Genomic DNA, 21,821 nt, shown 5'->3' with positions numbered 1-21,821 from the left:
TTCCCAGCATCAGGGTCTTTTCAAATGAGTCAGTTCTTAGCATCAGGTGGCCAAAGTATTGGAGTTTCAGCTTCAACATCAGCCCTTCCAATGAATATTCAGGGCTGATTTCCTTTAGGATGGACTGATTGGATCTCCTTGCTGTCTAAGGGACTCTCAAGAATCTTCTCCAACACCACAGTTCAAATCGATCTTAGGGGAAAGTGTCAGTCTTTTCCCACTGAGCATGATGTTAGCTGGGGTTCTTGTATGTGCCCTTTATTAGGTTGGGCAAGTTCCCTTCTATTCCAAGTTCCCTTCTATTTCTACTTTGTTGAGTTTTGTTTGTTTTTTTAATCATGAAGGGGTGTTGGTTTTGTCGTCTTTTTTTTCTCCTCTAAAACATGTCTTCTTTTAAAATGCCCCAAACTAGCCCACTGCGGAGGGTGAAAACTCAAACATACGTCAACTGGAAAAAAAAAACCAATAACACCTGCAACCTAAAAGTTGAGAATTAGGTTTTGTTCGGTGGGAATGTTAGGACTTGAGCCAAAAGTTGAGAGTTAGGTTTTATTCAGTGGGAATGTTAGGACTGGAGTCCCAGAGACAGCATCTCAGGTGACAAGGAGGGAGCTGACCCCCAGAAGGAGGGGGAGGAGCCAGGCTATATACAAGTCTACAGCAAGGGGCAGGTAATCCGAATATTAAAAGATTACTCTTAATTTAAGAAAAGCTAAATCTCTCACATGGAGAAATTTAGCGATCTTCTATGTATAGGAAGATGCAAGAGTCCCGGCTTGCTGAAATAATTTCTTTCATATGCATCTAGCTATATGGGACCAATCCTGCTTTCTTTATTGTTCACATACGAATTCCTTGATTCCTTGTTTACAGTAAGAGATGGCCAGTGTGGAGGAAAGCCTCCTCACATCTCCCCAGCTGCTCAACAGAGGGGAAGTACCTGATGTCTTCCAGAGAGCTGGCTTTGTTTCACCTGGGCTCAGATATTTGCATTTGGAAAAGGCTTGTTTCCCCGGGAGAGCTGTCGGGCAGAAAATATTTCATTTCACACATAGAGTCAAAATGTGATTTGCCAAGTCAGCGCTCAGGCACGCCTGTGTCCCTGCTCTAGAACAGAGGTTAAGACCACAGTTGCGGTAATACGGTCAGTGGTCACCGCTCTTTCCGCTGGGGAGACGCCCTTCTCCTCTCTGGATAACTTGTCCTGAAATCGAGACAAATGCCCAGCCAGGTTTGCGGGGGAGGGAAGAGGTGTTCTGGCCGCCCCCGGACCCCTTGGCGCTCACCTGACCTCCGCCCCTCCGTCCCCAGGCCTACGAGAAGCGCTTCCCCACCTGCCCGCAGATCCCGGTCTTCCTGGGCAGCGAGGTCCTGCGCGAGTCCCGCAGCGCCGACGGCGCGGTGCACGTGGTGGAGCGGAGCTGCCGGCTGCGCGTGGAGGCCCCGCGGCTGCTACGCAAGGTGCGCGCAGAGGGAGTCCCTGGAGAACCGGAGGGGCCGCACCGGGGTGGGGAATGGCGGGCGGGGACTTGGGACAGGGGGCGGGGTTCAGGCGTGGAGACACGCGTGTGTCGGTGCTTGGAGCAGGTTCTGGACTGGTGGCCTCCCGGGTCCGGGGGAGAGGAGGTCCGGGGGCGCTGGGGTGAGACTGGGTGTTGTCCGGGGAACTAGGGCCAACAGGGAGTCCCAGGGCCCGGGAGGTGGGGGGAAGGGGTTGGAGTCAGGGCTCCGGGCTCCGGCGGGTGGGCTGGCGTCGGGCAGGGGACCAAGGGTCCACAAGTCCGGGGATTCCCCGAATTCAGAGATCCAGGGATCCGGGCTGGGCTGGTGGTCAGGGCGGGACTCCGGGATTTCCAGGGGTCGGGGGTGACGGGGCGGGGGGGCAGTCCTCAGGACTCGCGCCCCCAGCCCCCACCTCACGTCTAGCCTGCACACCCCTGCTGTCTCTTTCCTGCAGATCGCAGGGGTGGAGCACGTGGTCTTCGTGCAAAGAAATGTCTTGAACTGGAAGGAGAGGACGCTCCTCATCGAAGCGCACAACGAGACCTTCGCCAGCCGCGTGGTGGTCAAGGAGAACTGCAGCTACAGGGTGAGCCAGGGGCTGGCCTCCGGGATTGCATCCCCCAAGCACTGGGCTGGGCCCAGAGGTCGCTGAGGTCCTGGCGGCTCCCGCCCTCCCAGGAAGATGTCAGAGAGGATGCAGGAGCTCCTGACACCTACAGTTCACAGACACAGCTGAAATAAATACATATATATTATTATTTGTGGGGCTTCCCTAGTGGCTCAGATGGTAAAGAATCCGCCTGCAATGCGGGAAGACCCAGGTTCCATCCCTGGGTGGGAAAGATTCCCCTGTAGAAAGGAATGGCTTACCCGTTCCAGTATTCTTGGAGAATTCCGTGGACAGTCCATGGAGTCACAGAGTCGGCATGACTGAGTGACTAACACTTTCACAACAAATACATTTTAAAATGTAATATTTATGCATAGTTTATGATATATTAAATATCTATTTAAATATATCACATTTGTATACTTTGTTAAAAACCCATTTTATTTTTTATTTATTTTATTTTTGGTTGTGCTGGGTCTTTGTCACTGCATGTGAGTTTTCTCTAGTTGCAGCAAGCAGGGGCTACTCTCTAGTGTACAGGCTTCTCCCTGCAGTGGCTTCTTTTGTTGCAGAGCATAAGCTCTAGGGTCCACAGGCTCAGTAGTTGTGGTGCACAGGCTTAGTTGCCCAGTGGCAAGTAAAATCCTCCCTGACCAGGGATCGAACCCATGTCCCCTGCATTGGCAGTCATATTCCCAACCACTGGACCGCCAGGGAAGTCCATCATTGTGTATGTATAATTTTTAAGGGACCAAAACTTTGGACTCACTTTCTTCTGGTCCCTCCTGAGAAGGCTGTCTTCTCTAAGGTTTAGACGTTGCATTGTTCTCTGGACAGAGCTCCCTGGTACTGCTGTGACATGCCGCCCACTGCCTGGTCTGGCTGGGTCCAGGTCGTTGAGAGCCCCCCGAGAGGGCATGTCATCCCCCACACTGAGATTGTGTTGCCGCCCCTGCCTGGCTTTCAGGTCCACCCTGAGAATGAAGACTGGACATGCTTTGAGCAATCTGCCTCACTCGACATCCGGTCCTTCTTTGGCTTTGAAGGTGCCTTGGAGAAGATCGCCATGAGGCAGTACACGGCCAGCATCAAGAGGGTAAGAGGTGGGTTCCTTCGGTCATGGGGAGGAAAGTGCACAGACCTTGGAGCTTGCAGACTCTGATCTGCAACCCCTGAGACCCTTAACCTTCCTCAACTTCAGTCTCCTCATCTGTAGAATGGGTATTCTAATCAAGTCATATCACGTGAGATGATGCATGGAAAGCACCTGGCCCAGGATGGGGACACCGGAGTTATTGTCCTGATGCTCCTGGGCTTGTGCAGAGAACTCTGCACAGAGGGACTTTGTGTGGTGCTTGGTTTAAAGATCTCAGACCCTCACGGAGTAGAGGCTTGTTAGTGCAGTGAAACAGGTGAACTTCATTTTAATTAAGTTATATTTTCATGTTTTCAATATAAAACTTGTTCAATCGCTAAGTTGTGTCCAACTCATTGTAACCCCAAGGACTGCAGTACACCAGGCTCCTCTGTCCTCCACTATCTCCCAGAGTTTGTTCATGTCCATTGGGTCAGTGATGCTATCTAACCATCTCATCCTTTGCCACCCGCTTCTCCTCCTGCCCTCAATCTATCCCAGCATCAGTTATTTTCCAATGAGTTGGCTCTTAGCATCAGGTAGCCAAATAAAAACGTAAAATATACAGTATTTTATAATATTTAAATATATATATAAATATGTATAAATAAATACATAATATTTAACATATAAATACTTTAAAATATAAAATATACAAATATAAAACTTGTGTGCTATTTCACTTTCTTCGTTTGGTTCTAAGTCTTGGAAATCAGTGTGTATTTAGTGTGCCCAGCACTTCTCCACTTGGACCTACTGATTTCAACTGCTCAGTAGCCATGTGTCACGCTGGGGTGGGAGCAGTGATGGGTGACTCTCGTGATGGATGACTCCCAGGCTGGCCTCCACAGTACTGATGTGTCTCTGGCTTCCAGGGAAAAGAGGTGATCGAGCATTACCTGAACGAGCTCATCTCCCAGGGCACCTCTCACATTCCCCGGTGGACGCCTGCCCTTGCCCGAGAAGAGGACACCCCCTCCCAGGCTGGGCAGAGGGAGCCCAGCTCGCTGGAGGTCTGTGGGCAGGGCAGTGCCCAGGACCTGGCTCCCGAGTCAGTCAATACTGACGGTAGGTCTCAGGCAGCCGGCCAGGTCTGCCCTGGGTGCCACAGTGGGCCTGCTTATTCCTGGGAGGGGGCTGGGGTGGGGAGGGTGGCCAGGGCTCCTCTTGGGGTCAGGCTCAGCTTCCTCCCTCCCTCAGCTGCTTTGTCCTCTCTCTGCTCCAGCCCGAGAGCCAGGACTGGCTTGTTTCTCCATTAGGAATGGGCTGACTTGCCCTTTCCTCGGGTTTTATTAGCAATCTAAATTAAATGAGGAATGCATGATCGTGGTAGAGAAAAATTCAAACTGCTCAGATTTGATAGCAAGTAAGACTGTTTTCCTCTCTGTGGAAAGTTTTCCTGAAACTATCTAGGCATATATACATACGTAATACACACGCACACACACACACAATTTTATACACATACACATATGGAATTACATTGATCAAATGAGAGTATATATACATTCCATTTGATAATTTGCTTTTTTAAAAAGTTTACTAATGTTGCTTGAACAACTTTTTGTATCAGTGCATGTGTCTTGGTACTTTGCAGTATTTTGTGGTGTGGTTGCACCATAATTTATTAATAAACATTATTTATTATTTTAATTATTTAGCTAGTCTTGTATTGATGGGCATGTAGATTGTTTCCATTCCTTTTTATTTTAAAATTTTATTTGTTTTTATTTGCACACTGCCCCTCACTGCCCCGACACATACACCCCACGCCATGGAACCGTGCAGCATGTATTCCCGACCAGGGATTGAACCCGTGCCCCCTGCAGCAGAAGCACGAAGTCTTTTTATTTTACTTATTTGTTTTGGCTGTGCTGGGTCTTCGTTGCCGCCTGGGCTTTTCTCTATTGTAGCAAGCAGGGGCTACTCTCTAGCTGTGGTGCATGGGCTTCTCACTGCAGTGGCTTCTCTTGTTGTGGAACAAGGCTCTAGAGATCAGGCTCAGTAGTTGTGGCCTGTGGGCTCAATTGCTCCAAGACATGTGGGATCTTTCCAGCCTGGGGATCGAACCTGTATGTCCTACATCAGCAGGCAATTCTTTTTTTTTTAAATTAATTTATTTATTTTAATTGGAAGCTAATTACTTTACAATATTATAGTGGTTTTTGCAATTCATTGACATGAATCCACCACGGGTGTACATGTGTTCCCCATCCTGAACCCCCCTCCCACCTCCCTCCCCATCTCATCCCTCAGGGTTGTCCCAGCACACTGGCCCTGACCACCCTGTCTCATGCAACGAACCTGGACTGGTGATCTGTTTCACATAAGATAATATACATGTTTCAATGCTATTCTCTCAAATCATCCCACCCTCGCCTTCTCCCACAGAGTCCAAAAGTCTGTTCTTTATATCTGTGTCTCTCTTGCTGTCTCACATATAGGATCATCGTTACTATCTTTCTAAATTCCATATATATGAGTTAATATACTGTATTGGTGTTTTTCTTTCTGACTTACTTCACTCTGTATAATAGGCTCCAGTTTCATCCACCTCATTAGAACTGATTCAAATGCATCCTTTTTAATAGCTGAGTAATATTCCATTGTGTATATGTACCACAGCTTTCTTATCCATTTGTTTGCCGATGGACATCTAGGTTGCTTCCTGGCTATGTAAACAGTGCTGCGATGAACATTGGGGTACATGTGTCTCTTTCAACTCTGGTTTCCTCGGTGTGTATGCCCAGCAGTAGTATTGCTGGGTCATATGGCAGTTCTATTTCCAGTTTTTTAAGGAATCTCCACACTGTTCTCTATAGTGGCTGTACTAGTTTGCATTCCCACCAACAGTGTAAGAGGGTTCCCTTTTCTCTGCACCCTCTCCAGCATTTATTGTTTGCAGACTTTTTGATAGCAGCCATTCTCACCGGTGTGAGATGGTACCTCATTGTGGTTTTGATTTGCATTTCTTTGATAATGAGTGATGTTGAACATCTTTTCATGTGTTAGCCATCTGTATGTCTTCTTTGGAGAAATGTCTGTTTAGTTCTTTGGCCCATATTTTTGATTGGGTCGTTTATTTTTCTGGAATTGAGCTGCAGGAGCTGCTTGTATATTTTTGAGATTAATTCTTTGTCAGTTGATTCGTTTGCTATTATTTTTTCCCATTCTGAAGGCTGTCTTTTCACCTTGCTTATAGTTTCCTTCATTGCACAAAAGCTCTTAAGTTTAATTAGGTCCCATTTGTTTATTTTTGCTTTTATTTCCATTGATTCTTTGAATCTCTGAGCTACCAGGGAAGCCCCAAGGACGGAGTTGTAACTGAACTGCCAGGGAAGTCCCTCTATTCTCTTTTTAAATACAAATAATGTGGTACCTCTTTGTGCTTAAGGTTTTAAAAAATATTTGCATGAGCATGTATATAGCATATAATTTTAAAAGTTGATTTGCTGAGTCAAATGTTACAGGCAACTAAAATTTTGGTAGATTTACCAATTAGGCCTGTAAGAGGTTGTACTAATCAATGTTTCCACCAAAAATGAGTAGCTGCATCTATTCCTGACTTCACCTCGGCTACCCCAAGACTATTAGTAAATGTTTTAAACTTCTGAAAGGCAAAGGCTGACCACTGGTGAATTAGTGACTGCTTCTTTATGATGGAGGTAAAATTTTAATTTTTCATGTTTGGTGACTTTTTTCTTTCCTTTCTTCTTCTTCTTTTTTTTTTTTTGTGCGTGAATTCCTTTTTTTTGTCCTATATACATTTTTCTATTTTCTCATAAATTTCTTATTGCTTTGTGAGAATTCTTTGCATGTTAAGGCAATTAGCCCTTTGTCATATTTCTAACTTTTATTGATCTGGAAAATGTTCACAATAATTTGTTAAAGGAAAATACCTGGGACACAAAATTGCGCATGCCCTGTGAATCCAGTTTTAACCATATGCACTAATGCTCACAATGATTGTTTTCTCTTTGGGGCCACTGAAGTGTAAGGGCTTGCTTGTTGCAGAGATATACTGTGTAACCAAAAATACATCTGGGGGGCTGTGTTTAGGGACAACAAAATTCATTCATTCAACCAGTATTTATTCTGCACCAGCTGTGTGCCCTAGCTGGTGGCTGCTGTACGTGTGCTCTTAAAATATTTAAGAAAAATTATACAATACCTGCACTTCTTCTGCCCCTTCCTGTGTACACTCTGCAGGTCATGCCCCGTGCTCTCCCCTTTTTACACCAGACCTCCCCTGCCTCCTCTGTCTGTGCTGTCCACCAGCAGAGCTGGTTCTCAGGATGGCTGGTGGGGGGCAGTGTCCTGCCCCTTCCATGCTCTCTATCACTGAGCCTTTGTGCTCAGGAGAAAGGGCTTCACATCTTCCTGGAGGCTGGAAGGAAGCTGGTATCTCCTGCCTCCCTCGTGTTTCCTCCCTCATCCCCCGCTTTCCCTCTCCCCATCTTCAGCATCTCCACTTCTGACCACTCTGAGGGGTTGCAGAGTCTGGGTGGTTCCCCCTGCAGCATCCGTTTACCCAGGTGCCTACTGGAGAGGTTGTCATGACCACCAGCCCTGAGGTCTTTTTGTTCTGGGGAGCTGCTGGGTTCTGCTGCTGGGTGTGCAGTCATTCCATTTGGTTTCTGATTGTGCCCTCCACATGTGGAGAAACGGTTGTGCCCATGGAGCCGGCGCTTTATGGACCATCTCCACCCAGTGCTGAGGTGCTAAGATGCCCATATGCCTCACCATGCCAGCATCTGCCACCCCAGCAGTTAAGAGCGGAAAACAGTGGGACTTCCCTGGTGGCCCAGTGGTTAAGAATCTGCCTTCCTGTGCAGGGGACGTGGGTTCCATCCCTGTTCGGGGAACTAAGATCCCACATGAAAGTGAAACTTGCTCAGTTGTGTCCAATTCTTTGCAACCCCATGGACTGTAGTCTGCCAGGCTCCTCTGTCTGTGGAATTCTCCAGGCAAGAATACTGGAGTGGGTAACCGTTGCCTTCTCCAGGGGATCTTCCCAATCGTGGGATGGAACCCAGGTCTCCTGCATTGTAGGCAGATTCTTAACCAGCTGAGCTGCCAGGGAAGCCCAATATCCCACATGGTATGGCCTAAATAAAATAAATACAAAAATAAACATTATAGTTCACATCTGCTAACCCCAAATTTCCATTCCATCCCTCTTCCTCCTGCTCTGCCCCTTGGCAACCATAAGTCTGTTCTCTATGTCTGTTTCTGTTTTGTAGATAGGTTAATTTGTGCCATGTTTTAGATTCCACATATAAGTGATACCATATATTTTTTAAATTTATTTATTTATCTATTTTTTTAAATACCATATTTTATTTGTCTTTCCTTTTTTTTTTTTTTTTTTTTTTACTAAAGTGGGTTACCATAATCCTCCCCCAGGGGATATCCCCCACGCAGGGATTGAACCCTCATCTCCTGCAGCTCCTGCATTGCAAGTGATTCTTTACCATTGAGCCACTGGGAAAGCCTTTGTCTTTCTTTCTGACTTATTTCACTTAGTATGATATTCTCTAGTTGCATCCCTGTTGCTGTAAATGGAATTATTTTGTTCTTTTTCATGGCCAAGTAATACTCCGTTGTATATATGTACCACATCTTCTTTACCCATTCATCTGTTGATGGATATTTAGGTTTGTTTCCATGTCTTGGCTATTGTGAATAGTGCTGCAATGAACACTGGGGTGTGTGTATCTTTTTGAATTAGAGTTTTGTCTGTGTGTATGTCCAAGAGTGGGGATTGCTGGATCATATGGTGATTCTATATTTAGTCTCCTAAGGAACCTCCACACTGTTTTCCATAGTGTCTGCACCAACTGACATTCCCAGAGGGTAGGAATGATCTTGATTTCCGAGAGCCAAAGGGGCATATTACTCACCACAGTGAGATCCAGGTGTGCCCTGGCCTGAGTTTTCAGATCGCCTTGCAAATGGGTTGGAAACTCTAGAAGATCTGAAGACCAGCAGCTCTTTGGTGAAAGGACTGCCCTACACTCGGAGCTACATTTCAGATTCGAAATCGGCTAGTGAGGCGAGGGTTCCAGAAACGGTAGACAATGCAGCGTCTCCTGCTTTTTCTGAACCCCCTCTTCTCCTCCAGGGGACAAGCTGGATGCGGACTATATTGAAAGGTGCCTGGGCCATCTCACGCCCATGCAGGAGAGCTGCCTGGTCCAGTTGAGATGCTGGCTGCAGGAGACCCACAAAGGCAAGGTGGGTGGGGGCCGGGGCTGCAGCCTCTCAGCCTCGGGCATGGGGTGGGCAGGACGGGCCAGGGATGCAAAGCTGGGTGATTAGCAATGCCGGACACTTCTATCTCACCTTCTTTTTATTATATCCTGTCTTGTGCCTTCTGTACGTAGCACTGATAGCAGTATTTCCCAGTCTTGGCACAGTTGACATTTGAGGCTGGACAGCTCTTTATGGGGGGCTGTCCTGAGTACGTAGGGTGTTGAACATCATACCTGGCCCCCACCCACGAGAGGACAGGGGCTCTTCTCCCCTGGTTGTGAAAACGAAAAGTGGCTCCAGACATTCCCAGTGTCCCCTGCGGAGCCCAGTCACTGCTTTGTAGCCTTATGTTGACAAAACCATGCACACTGTTCTTTTCTAAGAGATTTTTTTTTTAATTTACCATCTTAACCGTTTGTTTTAAAATTTTTTTTATTTTTGGCATACTCTCCTTTTCTAAGAGTTTTTTTTTTTAATTCACCATCTTAACTGTTTGTTTTAAAATTTCATTTACTTTTGGCTGTGCTGGGTCTTTGTTGCTGCGTGGGCTTTTCTCTAGTTGAGGCTAGCAGGGGCTACTCTCTAACTGCAATTCGTGGGCCTCTCATTGCGGTGGCTTCTCTTGCTGCGGAGCATGGGCTCTAGGGCACGTGGACTTCAGTAGTTTCGGCTCATGGGTTCAGTAGTTGCAGCTCCCAGACTCTGGAGCACAGGCTCAGCAGTTGTGGTACACCGGCTCAGTTGCTCCGCACCATGTGAGATCTCCCCGGACTGGGCATTGAACCCATGTCTCCTGCACTGGTAGGTGAATTCTTCACCACTGAGCCACCAGGGAAGCCCCCACCACCAAGAGATTTAAGGACTTGGGAGGGCTGATTTTTGACTGGACATGAACTTTGCCTTTAGATTCTAAGCCTCCAACATCATGGTCCACCATGCATGTAGGCCCTGACCTTCAGCTCTGTTGAATAAGAGCTTCCAGCCTCGTCATGAGTTGCTTGCCCTTCCTCCCTACTAGGTGGGCAGACAAGGGAATTACTTTAGTGTTGGGTTGGGATATAACCTGTTTCCTCATCTGTAAAATGGGCACAATATTAGTGCACATGTGCGTGTGCGCACACATACACACACACAACCAAATTATCAGTGACAATCTCAGATTAGGGAATACCTTGCTAAGGGCTTTCTCCTCCTTCTCCCCTCAGATCCCCAAAGATGAACACATCCTTCGCTTTCTGCGGGCTCGAGATTTCCACCTGGACCGGGCCCGCGAGATGCTGTGCCAGTCCTTGAGCTGGCGAAAGCAGCACCAGGTGGACCTCCTCCTAGAGACCTGGCGACCCCCCGCCCTCCTGGAGGAGTTCTACGCCGGGGGCTGGCACTACCAGGACATAGGTGTGTCCCTTTACCTGCATGACGGGGAGGGCATGTTGGGGTCACCACTGAATGTGCTTTGAATGCCCGTCTTCTTTTAGTAGCTTGTTATTTTTCCTTTTGGTTCTTCTGGGCATCTGGAGATGCCTTTGAGATGATAGCCAATGTGAAGGTGGAGCTGGGGTAGACATTCAGGCTTGAGATGAGATGGTTCTCCCAGGGGCAGGGTCAGCCCATCATTACTTATTGTCTGCAGAATACTGCATTAGTGTCTGGGGGCTGCTATAGCAAATGACCTCAAATTGGGTGGCTGAAAGAACAGAAATCCATCTTGTCATTGTTCTGGGGGGCTAGAAGTCTGAAAGCAAGGTGTCAGCACTGCAGTGGTCCCTCTGAAGGCTCTAGGGAAGGATCCTTCCTGCCTCTTCTGGCTTCTGGTGGCTCCAGGCGTTCCTCAGCTTGGGGTCACATTCCCCACCCCCCACCCCCCCAGTCTGCCTCTGTCTTCACACAACCTCCCCTCACTCAGTATCTCTCTGTTCTCTCTCCTGGGCCCAAGCTGATTCAGCATGGCTTCATCTTGAGATCCTTGACTAATCATGTCAGCAAAGAACCTATTTCCGCACAAGGACACATCCTGAGGTTGTGGATGGACAAGAATTTTGGGGCAACCCACTACAAATATCGTCTCTGGGTTTTTAAAAGTGAAAGTGCCATTGAAGCCAGCACCTGTTACACTTTTCAATGTCCTTGTTCAAAATTAAAATGTTAAAAATTCATATGTATTGATCAGGGCAAGTGCTTGAGTCTCTTGAAAAACTGGTTGGCACACTTGCTTTCAATATATAGTCGATCTTTGTTATTCATGGATTCTGTATTTGTGAATTTTCCTGCTCATTAAAATTTACTTTTAACCCACAAATCAATGCTCAAGGTGCTTTCACTGTCCTTCATGGACGGAGTGACCAAAAATGTGTGTCCCTTCCCACCTGAGGCCGAACCAGTGTCCTTCTGTCTCCTTTCTGTAGTCTATTTAGTGCCATTACTCTCTTCTTTGGTTTTTTGTTTGCATTTTGTGCTTTTGTGTGTGTTGATTTTGAGTCATGGGAAAGTGCTATGCTCCTAAGTGCAAGAAGGCTGTGATGTGCCTTATGGAGAAAATTCATGTTTGATAAGCTCCTTTCAGGCATGAGTTACTAATGAATCAACAAAGTAAATTAAACAAGGTATCCTCAAATAGAAACACACGCAAAACAAAGTTAGTACTGGTCGACTGACAAAAATGTCATGGCCAGAGGCTGGCAGGAACTTAACATCCTGTCTCCCCCGGTAGAAGTGGTTCTGTGTTTCCTGATTCAGTATTTGAGGTGACTTTATAGAAATTAACTACTGCAAATAATAAGAATTGATTGTATGTATATAATATGTATAAAGTATTAAACTTAATATATATATACAATATATATAGTATGCTATATATGGGCTTCCCTGGTGGCACAGATGGACGGTAAAGAATCTGCCTGCAATGCAGGAGATCTGGGTTCAGTCCCTGGCTTGGGAAGATCCCCTGGAGAAGGGAGTGGCTACCCATTCCATTTTTATGGCCTAGAGAATTCCATGGACAGAGGAGCCTGGCGGGCTACAGTCCGTGGGGTAGTAAAGAGTCGGACATGACTGAGCGACTTTCACAATATATATAGTATGTTATATATATAACAATATGTGACTGAGCAACTGACCATAAACATATAGCATAATGTATCCTAAGCATTATGTAATTCTGTCTCCCGTTTGTCCCCTCCTCCCTTTCCCCACCCCAAAGACGGCCGCCCACTGTACATCTTGCGTCTGGGCCACATGGACACCAAGGGCTTGATGAAGGCCGTGGGGGAGGAGGTGCTGCTGCAGCACGTGAGTCGGGGTCCCCGCTCCTGGGAGCAGCCCCAGTCCCCCCTGGGTTGCCTGTGGCCGGAGCAGCCAAGAGAATGTTCGCCAGCCCCTTCTCTGCCTTCTAGATTCTTTCCGTCAACGAGGAAGGACAGAAGCGGTGTGAAGGGAACACAAAACAGTTTGGCCGTCCCATCAGGCAAGAACCCAGGCCGGGGGGGTGGGCATGCCCCACCCCAAACAGTAAAAACAGCCAAGGTTCACTGGTCATGGATGCCAGGCCAGGCAGCCCGCTAGACGCTTCACAGAGATGCCCTCCCCTAATTCTTACAGCGACCCTAATGAGGCAAGGTGTCCTTGTTCTTTATGGAGGGGGAAACCAAGGCTGAGGGTGGGGACATCTTCCAAGGCTGCTGAGAGCGGGAGGGGCAGAGCTGGGGTTGGAACTTGGTCCTGGCTGGCTTGGCCTCGCGGGTTTTCTGCCTGTGCCACGCAGCCTCCTGGACTTGGCTTTTTGAGATTGGCTCTCCCACCCCCAAGATCCACCCTGGCTGTCTCCCAGGCAGGTGGACCTCCCAGGTGTCAGGGCTCATCCACTGACCCACCGCCCACTCTGGCTGCCCCAAACTCCTATTCCTGAGTGGAGTTTCCCACACCAGTCCTCACAGGGGTGTTACCCCCAAAGGCACTTAACCTTTCTGAGCTGGGGCTTCCTCTTCTGTAAACACTTCGTAGGGTTTCCTTGCATGCATGCTAAATCGCCTCTGTCAAGTCCTACTCTTTGTGACTCCATGGACTGTAGCCCGCCAGGCTCCTCTCTTCATGGGATTCTCCAGGCAAGAATACTGGAGTGGATTGCCATGCCCTCCTCCAGGGGATTGTCCCAACCCAGGGATCGAACCCATGTCTCTTGCACCTCCTGCATTGGTACTTTACTACTAGTGCCACCTGGGAGGCCCTAGGGTTTCCTTATGGCTTATCAAAAAGAATGATTTAAGAGGGGATACCAGGGATTCCCTCGTAGCTAGTCAGTAAAGAATCTGCCTGCAATGTGGGAGACCTGGGATCAATTCCTGGATGGGAAAGATCCCCTGGAGAAGGAAATGGCAACCCACTCCAGTATTCTTGCCTGGAGAATACCATGGACAGAGGAGCCTGGCGGGCTACAGTCCATAGGGCACAAGAGTCGGACATGACTGAGCGACTAAACCAGCACCAGCGCCAGAAGTGATACAGCTTCCCTGGTGGCTCAGGCAGTAAAGAATCTGCCTGTAATTCGGGAGACCTGGGTTTGATCCCTGGGTTGGGAAGATCCCCTGGAGGAGGGCATGGCAACACACTCCAGTATTCTTGTCTGGAGAATCCCATGGACAGAGGAGCCTGGCAGGCGACAGTCCATGGGGTCACAAAGAGTTGGATACGACTGAAGCGACTTAGCACGCAGGCACCTCTTTTCAACAGTTATTAGTAACACATTGCTGACATCCTAATGAGGACTCTGCCCACATCACTCAGCCCTCAGGCACTTGAATCTGGGCACTGCGGCCTTGGTGTGCGCGCTGAGAGCCCCCGTGCCATGTGGCCTCCCCACGTTGAAAGGGTCCACAAGAGTGTCCTGCGGTCCCTGCCCCAGCAGCTGCCACTGAGACTCTCCATCCATCCCTGTCCATGGGCCCCTAGGTCCCCACGGACGGTGCTGGGGGCTCTGAGGGGTGGCAGAACAAGGTGGAGTGAGGCGGGCATCTCTGCTGCAGCTCCTGGACCTGCCTGGTGGACTTGGAGGGTCTCAGCCTGCGGCACCTGTGGCGGCCGGGGGTGAAGGCCTTGCTGCGCATGATCGAGGTGGTGGAGGGCAATTACCCCGAGACCCTGGGACGGCTACTCATTGTGCGAGCCCCCCGCGTCTTCCCCGTGCTCTGGACGCTGGTGAGAAAGAGCAAGGAGCCTGAGATGGGAGAGGGTCCCTCTGGGATCTACCTGTCTGATGACCCTGCGTCCATTCTTCTCAGTTATGGCTAGACTGAAGTTTAATTCATTTCCCATAAACTTCACCCCCTTCTAGGGGTGCCCTGGTGGCCTAGTGGTTAGGGTCCCAGGCTTTCACCACTGTGGCCCAGGTTCAATCCCTGGTTGGGGAACTGAGATTCCACAAACCCCTGGTCGGAAACAGGACTCACCCAGCTGGCTGCAGTGGGGGTGTGACCCACTCTCAGGAGGGTGGGCAGGATGGAGCAGCCCCAGGGGCTGGCCACTGCTGCAAGCCTTGACCACCCCAGGGCTGGATGGACAAGAGGAGGGGAGGTCCTTGTAACGAGAGCCCTTTGAGAACTGGCACAGGTGAGGGGGGTGCTTCCAGGGCCACTGGAGTAGGGAGGGAGCAGGGAAAGTAGTACTCACCTCCCACTGCCTACACCACCCCCTCACTGGCCACACCAGATGAGAGCCAGCTTGCTGAGGCCCACAGAGACCGCCTCCCGGGGTGGGGTCTGAAGGAGTGTGACCCACACAAGTGGGATTTCTAGCTCCCGATTAATCTTCTGCCTGCGGCATTGGCCTGTGCTCTGTGCTCTGCTAAGTGCCTGGTTACCCACCTCCCTCCTTCCCTCCCTCCCTTCCCTAACTATTCACTGAGTCAGACACCACCCCAACACTGGGACACCGTGAAAAACCAGACTGACCCACAGCTTAGAGTTCAGCATTGAAATACTTCCCATCTGGGATAAACAAAACATGGTTATCCACACAATGGAATATTATTCTGCCATGAAAAGGGAGTTCTGATTCACGCTACAACGTGGATGAACCTTGAAAACATGAGGTTCAGTGAAAGCAGCCAATCACAGAAGGCCACACGTTGTGGCATTCCCTTTCTGTGAAATGTTCAGAATAGGCAAATCATAGAGACAGGAAGCATATTGGTGGTTTCCAGAGGCTGAAGGGAAAGGAGATGGGAGTGGCTGCTGGTGGACCTGGGGTTTCCTTTTGGAAGGACGAAAATGTCTTGGAATTAGAGGTGATGGCTGCACAGCATAGTGGATGAACTAAATGCCAGAGGATTGTTCACTTTAAAATGGTTAATTCTGGGATTTCTCTGATAGTCCAGTGGTTAGGACTTGGAGCTTCCACTGTAGCAGGTGCAAGTTCGATCCCTGGTTGGGGAACTAGGATCCTGCAAGCCTTGCAGGGTGGCCAAAAAATAATAATAATAAAATAAAATAGTTAACTGTATGTTCTGTGAATTACACCTCAATTAAAAAAAAAAAATCTCTTGCCTGGAGAATCCCATGGATGGAGGAGCCTGGTGGGCTGCCATCTATGGGGTCGCACAGAGTTGGACATGACCGAAGCGACTTAGCAGCAGCAGTAGCAGCAGCATGTAGCAAAGTGATTCAATTATGTATAATATTTAGGCCTCTAGCACTGTTCCAGCAGCCTCATCGTCTGGCATCTAGGCCATCTAGGCCATTACAGAGTGTGAGCAGCGCTCCCTGTGCGATCCTGTAGGTCCTCATTACTTATCAGTTTTATATGCAGTAGTGTGTGTATGTTAATCGAAGACTCCTGATTTACCCCTCCCCACAACCGTTCCCCTTTGGCAACCATAAGTCTGTTTTCTCTTTTGTAAGTAAGTCCACTTGTATTGTTTTTTAGATTCCGCATATAAATGATATCATACGAAAAAAAAAAAATCTTTCTATCATGCCTTATCTTCCCTGTTTCAGATCAGCCCCTTCATCAATGAGAACACCAGGCAGAAGTTCCTCATCTACAGCGGCAGCAATTACCAGGGCCCCGGAGGTCTTGTCGATTATCTGGACAAAGACGTGATTCCTGACTTCCTTGGGGGAGAGTGCCTGGTGAGGCCCCAGTGGGCCCTCTGGGCCCAAGGCCGGGATGGTCTGTGGCCTCAGGGAAACATGGCCGCAGGCAGCAGGAGGCTGGGGGAGGGCAGATACCTTGTGTGTTTGCTGACCTGGGGAGGGCCCTGCTGGCTCTTTGGGGGTAGAGCTGGTCTTAGAAGCTCGCCCTATGAGAGGTGACTCCTCTCTAAAGGAGGGACCTTACGTTGGTGCTTTCAAGCAAAGCTGAAGTTTCCCAGAAGCTCAGAGACCAGGCCAGTCAAGGGCTTACCCTTCTGTATCCCCATCCAGTAGGTTGCTAGGCAGCAGTTAGCATTTAGCTGCTGACTTTGCAGCCTCTACTGCAAGGGGAGGAGACTCAAATGTCCCAGAAGCTTGGACCCAGGAGCTGGTGTATCCAAAGGGACTTATTTATTCCCATCTTACAGCCACACGGCAAGGGATGATCAGGCAATATGTTCCAGGGGAGGTGCCCCCAGATCCCTTTTATCACTTCCCCTGGGGGTGAGGCAGGGGTGACCCTTATCTTATCTGATGTGGGAGGGCAGGTCCTTTCCCTTCTCCAGCAGAAATCTCAAACAGGAGTTCCCTTGTGGTCCACTGGTTAATAATCTGCCTGCTAATGCAGGGGACATAGGTTTGATCCCTGATCTGGGAAGATTCCATATGCCTCGGAGCAACTAAGCTTCAGCTCTGCAACAAGAGAAGCCACTGCAACAAAGAGTAGCCCCTGCTCGATGGAACTAGAGAAAATCCACACACAGCAACCAAGACCCTGTGCAGTGAAAATAAGTAAATAAAAAAGAAACCTCAAAGAGCAATCCTGCATGATTTTTCAGGGTTAAAAAAAAAAAGAGAGACATTTCCTAGAAATTTTGCCAAGCTTGCCAGGTCTCTCCAATTGTCAGGCTCTGTAAGCATGTTGTAAGTGTGGTTTCAGGGGTCATAGAGCGCCTTCCTCTGGGTCAGCCAGACCTGGCTGGGCCCTGACTGTCATCTGGTGTCTTTGTCCCCCAGTGTAACGTCCCTGAAGGAGGACTGGTCCCCAAGTCCCTGTATCTGACAGAAGAGGATCAGGAGCACGAAGACCAGCTGCGACAGTGGAGAGAGACCTACCACTCGGCCAGCGTGCTCCGCGGGGCCCCCCACGAGGTGCCAGGGTCCTGGGCTGGGAGGGCCCGCTGGGCTGGGTGTTGTCTTAGGTCAGGAACCCTGAAGCAGAGGCTGAGACGAGGGTTCTTGCGCCCATGACTTGTAGAGGATCAGCGCTCAGGAGAAACCCTTAAGGAGGGCGGTGTGCGTGCTCGGTCACTTCAGTCATGTCCGACTCTTTGCCACCCTCTGGACTGTCGCCCGCCAGGCTCCTCTGTCCATGGGGTTCTCCAGGCAAGAATCCTGGGTTGCCATTTCTTCCTCCAGAGGATCTTCCTGAACCTACATCCCTTATGTCTCCTGTGTTGGCAGGCGGGTTCTTTACCACTAGGGACAGAAGCTAAGCCAAGAGCTGGCTGCAGTCATGGTCTAGCCCAGTCTGATCCAAGGGGAGAGTGGTGCAGGGGGCTGGCCTCGGTACCCTCACATCAGCCCGTCATTGGCTGTGGTCACCCTGGTGCAGGGAATCGTCCCAGGTGATCCAGACAGAGGTGGATCTGTTTGTCCAGAGCAATGCCTGGACTTGGGGTGGGGAATAGAGACCAGGGTGGGCACCCACACACCTGCAGCTGGCTTCCGCATCCCAGCCTCCTCCAGACCGGACATTCAGACCTCACCTGTCACCTGTCCCCTTGCAGGTCACCGTAGAGATTCTGGAGAGGGAGTCAGTCATCACCTGGGACTTTGACATCCTCCGTGGGGACGTGGTGTTCAGTCTGTACCACACCAAGCAGGCATTCACGCCGGGCCCCCGGGAGCCTGGGGCCAGGGCTGGCGGGCAGCTGACGGACAGAGGCTGGGCCCTGGGTGCAGATTTCAGCTGCGTGGAGACCCCCCTCATCTGCCGGGAAGGGGAGAGCATCCAGGTAGTCTCTTGGGTCCGCCATGTGCCAGGGTTCTGGGGGAACAGCAGTGCACAGATTGGACCCAGTCCCTGGCCTCAGAGACCCCGCAGGACAGTAGGGGAGAAAGATGTGGGCAGGTCCAAGACCTGGTACCCTAGGGCCCCATCTTCAGCATCCTCCCGAGACTCTGGTCAAAGATGCAGGTTGCTGGCCCCATGCCACGTGGGTGGGCTCAGAAGCCCTGGGCGTGGGGCCTGGTGTCTGCATTCTTCACCTCTGCCTGGTTTCCTGATGCACAGTTTCAGCACCCGCGCAGCAGGGAGACTAGGTCTGGAAACAGCACTCGGGGACTTGCCACCAGAACTTGGGCCACATTGCTGACCACCCTCCCCCCCATACTCCATGGTGCTTGCAGGTCAAACATCACTGGCCCCAAACACACACACGCACATACACACGCACTGGTGAGCAGTGGAGATCTTGCTGGAGGTGTCATAGGTGAATTGGGCAAACGGCTGTCACATCACACACCAGCATCTTCTGCCCCAGGGTCCCACTGAACATCAACCCTTTTACAAAATTGCTCTTCTTATAAAGACTGACACCCTCCTATCTGGCTGTCCCTCTACCCTCGGCAAACTCTAAACACCGTTAAGTTCCCTCTCAGTGTGTGTGGGCTCAGTTGCTAAGTCATGTCTAACTCTTTGAGACCTCGTGGACTGTAGCCTGCCAGGCTCCTCTGTTCATGGGATTCTCCAGGCAGGAACACTAGAGTGGATAGCCATTACCCTTCTCCAGGGGATCTTCCCGACCCGGGGATTGAACCTCCTCTTGCATTGGCAGGCAGGTTCTTTACCATCTGAGCCACCTGGGAAGCCCATACACTCCCTTCTCCAGGTTTTCTCAATTTGCAAATCCCACTCAGCGGACGAAAGCCCAACAAAATCCAGATTTTTAACCAAAGCACACCTCTGTAGCTCCTGCACCCAGTAGGCCCTGACTCCCCTGCCAGATTAAGAGGGAGGCTCTCAGTTGCCATGGATATGGGGTAACAGCAGAGGGGAAGCAAAGGTGACTTTGGGACACCCCAAAAGGAAGGATTTGCTGGCAGGCTGGTTTAGAAAGGGGCCCCTCTCCCCAGGTGGACCGGGGCCTGAGGCTTGGCTGCTGTGTTTCAGGGCTCCCACGTGACCCGGTGGCCTGGCGTCTACCTGCTGCAGTGGCAAATGCACAGCCCCCCTGCCCATGTGGCCTGCAGCCTCCCGGGCGTAGAGGATGTCCTGACGGCCCTGCACAGCCCTGGTCCCAGGTGCAAACTCCTCTACTACTACGAGGTGCTGGCATCTGAGGACTTCAGGTATGGGGTCCCCCAACTCCCCATCCCCACTGCCGGGCCAGGCCCGCAACACGCTCAAGGTCCCTTCCTTCCAGGCTGGGGGCACTGCACTCACCTCCTCTACTTGCCCTTGAGCTTCTCTAGGGGTGGGGCCCTGACGAGCATGCTAATAAACTTTCCAGTGGCTCAGCCCCTTATCATGAGCGATTGTATCACTCTTCTGCTTCAGCCTCAGCTGCAGAAACTTCCCTTCAAATGAAACCCCAGACAGAAGCCCAATACACCAGACTGATTGGGTGGGTGGGAGAAGAGGGGCCTGAGCCCTCCTATTTGTACCTTCCTTCACTCCTAGAATTCCATAAAACTGGGTTTGGAATGCTCTAGAACATTCTAGAATTATGCCTCACAGAGAACTCTCCCCCAGTGTTGCTGACAGAGAGGGAGGTTAAGACCTCCAGCACTTCCTGCTTGCTCTGTGACCTCAGGCAAGTCACTTTACCTCTCTGAGCCCCAGCTGTTAGACGGGGACCACCGGAACCCCTACGTCATGCAGTTGTCCTGAGGATAATATGGGTGGGGAAAGTCTGTGCATACAGTAAGCACTCAATAGTGGTTTCTTGCAGGACTTGTGTTTTATCTTTAAAAAAATAATAATTTATTTAATTGGAGAATAGTTTCTTTGGAATATCGTGATGGTTTTTGCCATACATCAACATGAATCGGCCACAGCTTGTGTTCTATCTTTTAAAAACAAATGTGATTTTGCATCCTGCCTCACGACGTGGCTGTGTCAGTTTCCTTCTAAAAATGACGCTTTAAATTCTTTTGTTGTTGTCCAGTCACTTAGTCATGTCCGACTCTTTACCGTAGAGTAGGTTTGAAGCTCCAAGAGGGTGTCAGGTCTGGACGTACATCCCAGGTGGAGCTGCAGGGATCCTAGGGGCACATGTAGCCGGCACAGGATATGCTGGGCTGGGAATTCCCTGGCGGTCCAGTGGTTAGGACTCTGAGCTTTCACTGCCTAGGTCGTGGGTTCAATCCTCGATCAGGGAACTAAGATCCCACAAGCCACGAGGCAAAAGAGAAATAAAGAAAAGAAAGGAAATGCTGAGCCAGCATCTTTACTCCAAAGGGAGACCCCACAGTGTGTCCAAGGGTGGTGATTCCCTCTTTGGGAGGTGACCTGTTTTTGCCCCTGGGCCTCAGTGTTGGGGAGAGAGACTGAGGCCCAGAGGGACTCAGACCCGTAGACACATATATTGGGGGCTTGCTGCCTCCGGGACGGCAGGCGGAGGCCAAGGGGTGGGCTGGAAGCTACTTGCAGCCTGTCTTGTCTGGTCAGTGTAGGGGAACTGATGCCCTGACTGTCAATAGCCTTGGGAGAGTCCCAGTTCCAGGCTGCTCTCAGTGGGCAACTGGTGGTCCTAGAGGGACCAGGCAGACAGGGTCCCCATCCTGAAGCAGGAGACCACGTAGCCACACACGAGCAGTGATGATGCCATGAAGGTCCTTGCCCCAAGGTCATACTCCAGGAGGTGCTGGCGGCCTGAACACAGGATGCTGTCAGAGCCCAGGACTGGGGAGGGGGGGAGGGCACAGGGTCGCGAGGGTGAAGGGGTTTGGGGAAGGTTCTGGGAAGTGACACTGGAGTTGAGATCTAGGCCGTGTACACACGATCGCCTGGTGGGGAGGGAGGGGCTCGTCAAAACCCAGACTCGGATTGCTTAGCTCTTGAGGCATCTCCAAGAAGCTCCAGCAGACACTGCGCTGTGGTCCCCAGACCACACTTTGAGTAGCTAGGCCCTAAGTCTGTACTCTCCAACCCGACAGCTACTAGCTAGACATAGCAATTTAAACATAGCGA

The 21,821-nt window shown here is 50.2% G+C and overlaps 1 protein-coding gene and 1 long non-coding RNA gene across 2 annotated transcripts in view; one reads left to right on the top strand and one right to left on the bottom strand.

Annotated features, from left to right (window-relative positions):
* The window catches only part of SEC14L5 (SEC14 like lipid binding 5), a 42,612-nt gene that overhangs the window by 17,872 nt on the left and 2,919 nt on the right, over positions 1-21,821 (top strand). Inside the window, exons 4-16 of the mRNA XM_081554713.1 lie at positions 1,312-1,461; positions 1,958-2,089; positions 3,081-3,209; positions 4,124-4,316; positions 9,373-9,485; positions 10,709-10,898; positions 12,700-12,788; positions 12,893-12,963; positions 14,519-14,690; positions 16,487-16,621; positions 17,642-17,776; positions 18,415-18,642; positions 19,800-19,978. Coding sequence (XP_081410839.1) covers positions 1,312-1,461; positions 1,958-2,089; positions 3,081-3,209; positions 4,124-4,316; positions 9,373-9,485; positions 10,709-10,898; positions 12,700-12,788; positions 12,893-12,963; positions 14,519-14,690; positions 16,487-16,621; positions 17,642-17,776; positions 18,415-18,642; positions 19,800-19,978 — 1,916 coding nt within the window. The remainder of the gene's footprint in view (positions 1-1,311; positions 1,462-1,957; positions 2,090-3,080; positions 3,210-4,123; positions 4,317-9,372; positions 9,486-10,708; positions 10,899-12,699; positions 12,789-12,892; positions 12,964-14,518; positions 14,691-16,486; positions 16,622-17,641; positions 17,777-18,414; positions 18,643-19,799; positions 19,979-21,821) is intronic.
* Positions 536-20,315, bottom strand: LOC145531699 (uncharacterized). Its single transcript, XR_014072674.1, has 4 exons — positions 20,073-20,315; positions 18,394-18,617; positions 1,287-2,235; positions 536-1,204 (listed from the first exon to the last, which is right to left on the bottom strand). It is a non-coding gene; the product is annotated as an uncharacterized LOC145531699 (long non-coding RNA).

This window comes from Giraffa tippelskirchi, chromosome 13, assembly GCF_054371585.1.
Source record: "Giraffa tippelskirchi isolate mGirTip1 chromosome 13, T2T-mGirTip1v1.2.pri, whole genome shotgun sequence".
In the NCBI taxonomy this organism is placed as follows: domain Eukaryota; kingdom Metazoa; phylum Chordata; class Mammalia; order Artiodactyla; family Giraffidae; genus Giraffa; species Giraffa tippelskirchi.
The sequence above is the reverse complement of the archived record's forward strand: the minus strand, read 5'-3'. Positions and strand labels throughout refer to the sequence as shown.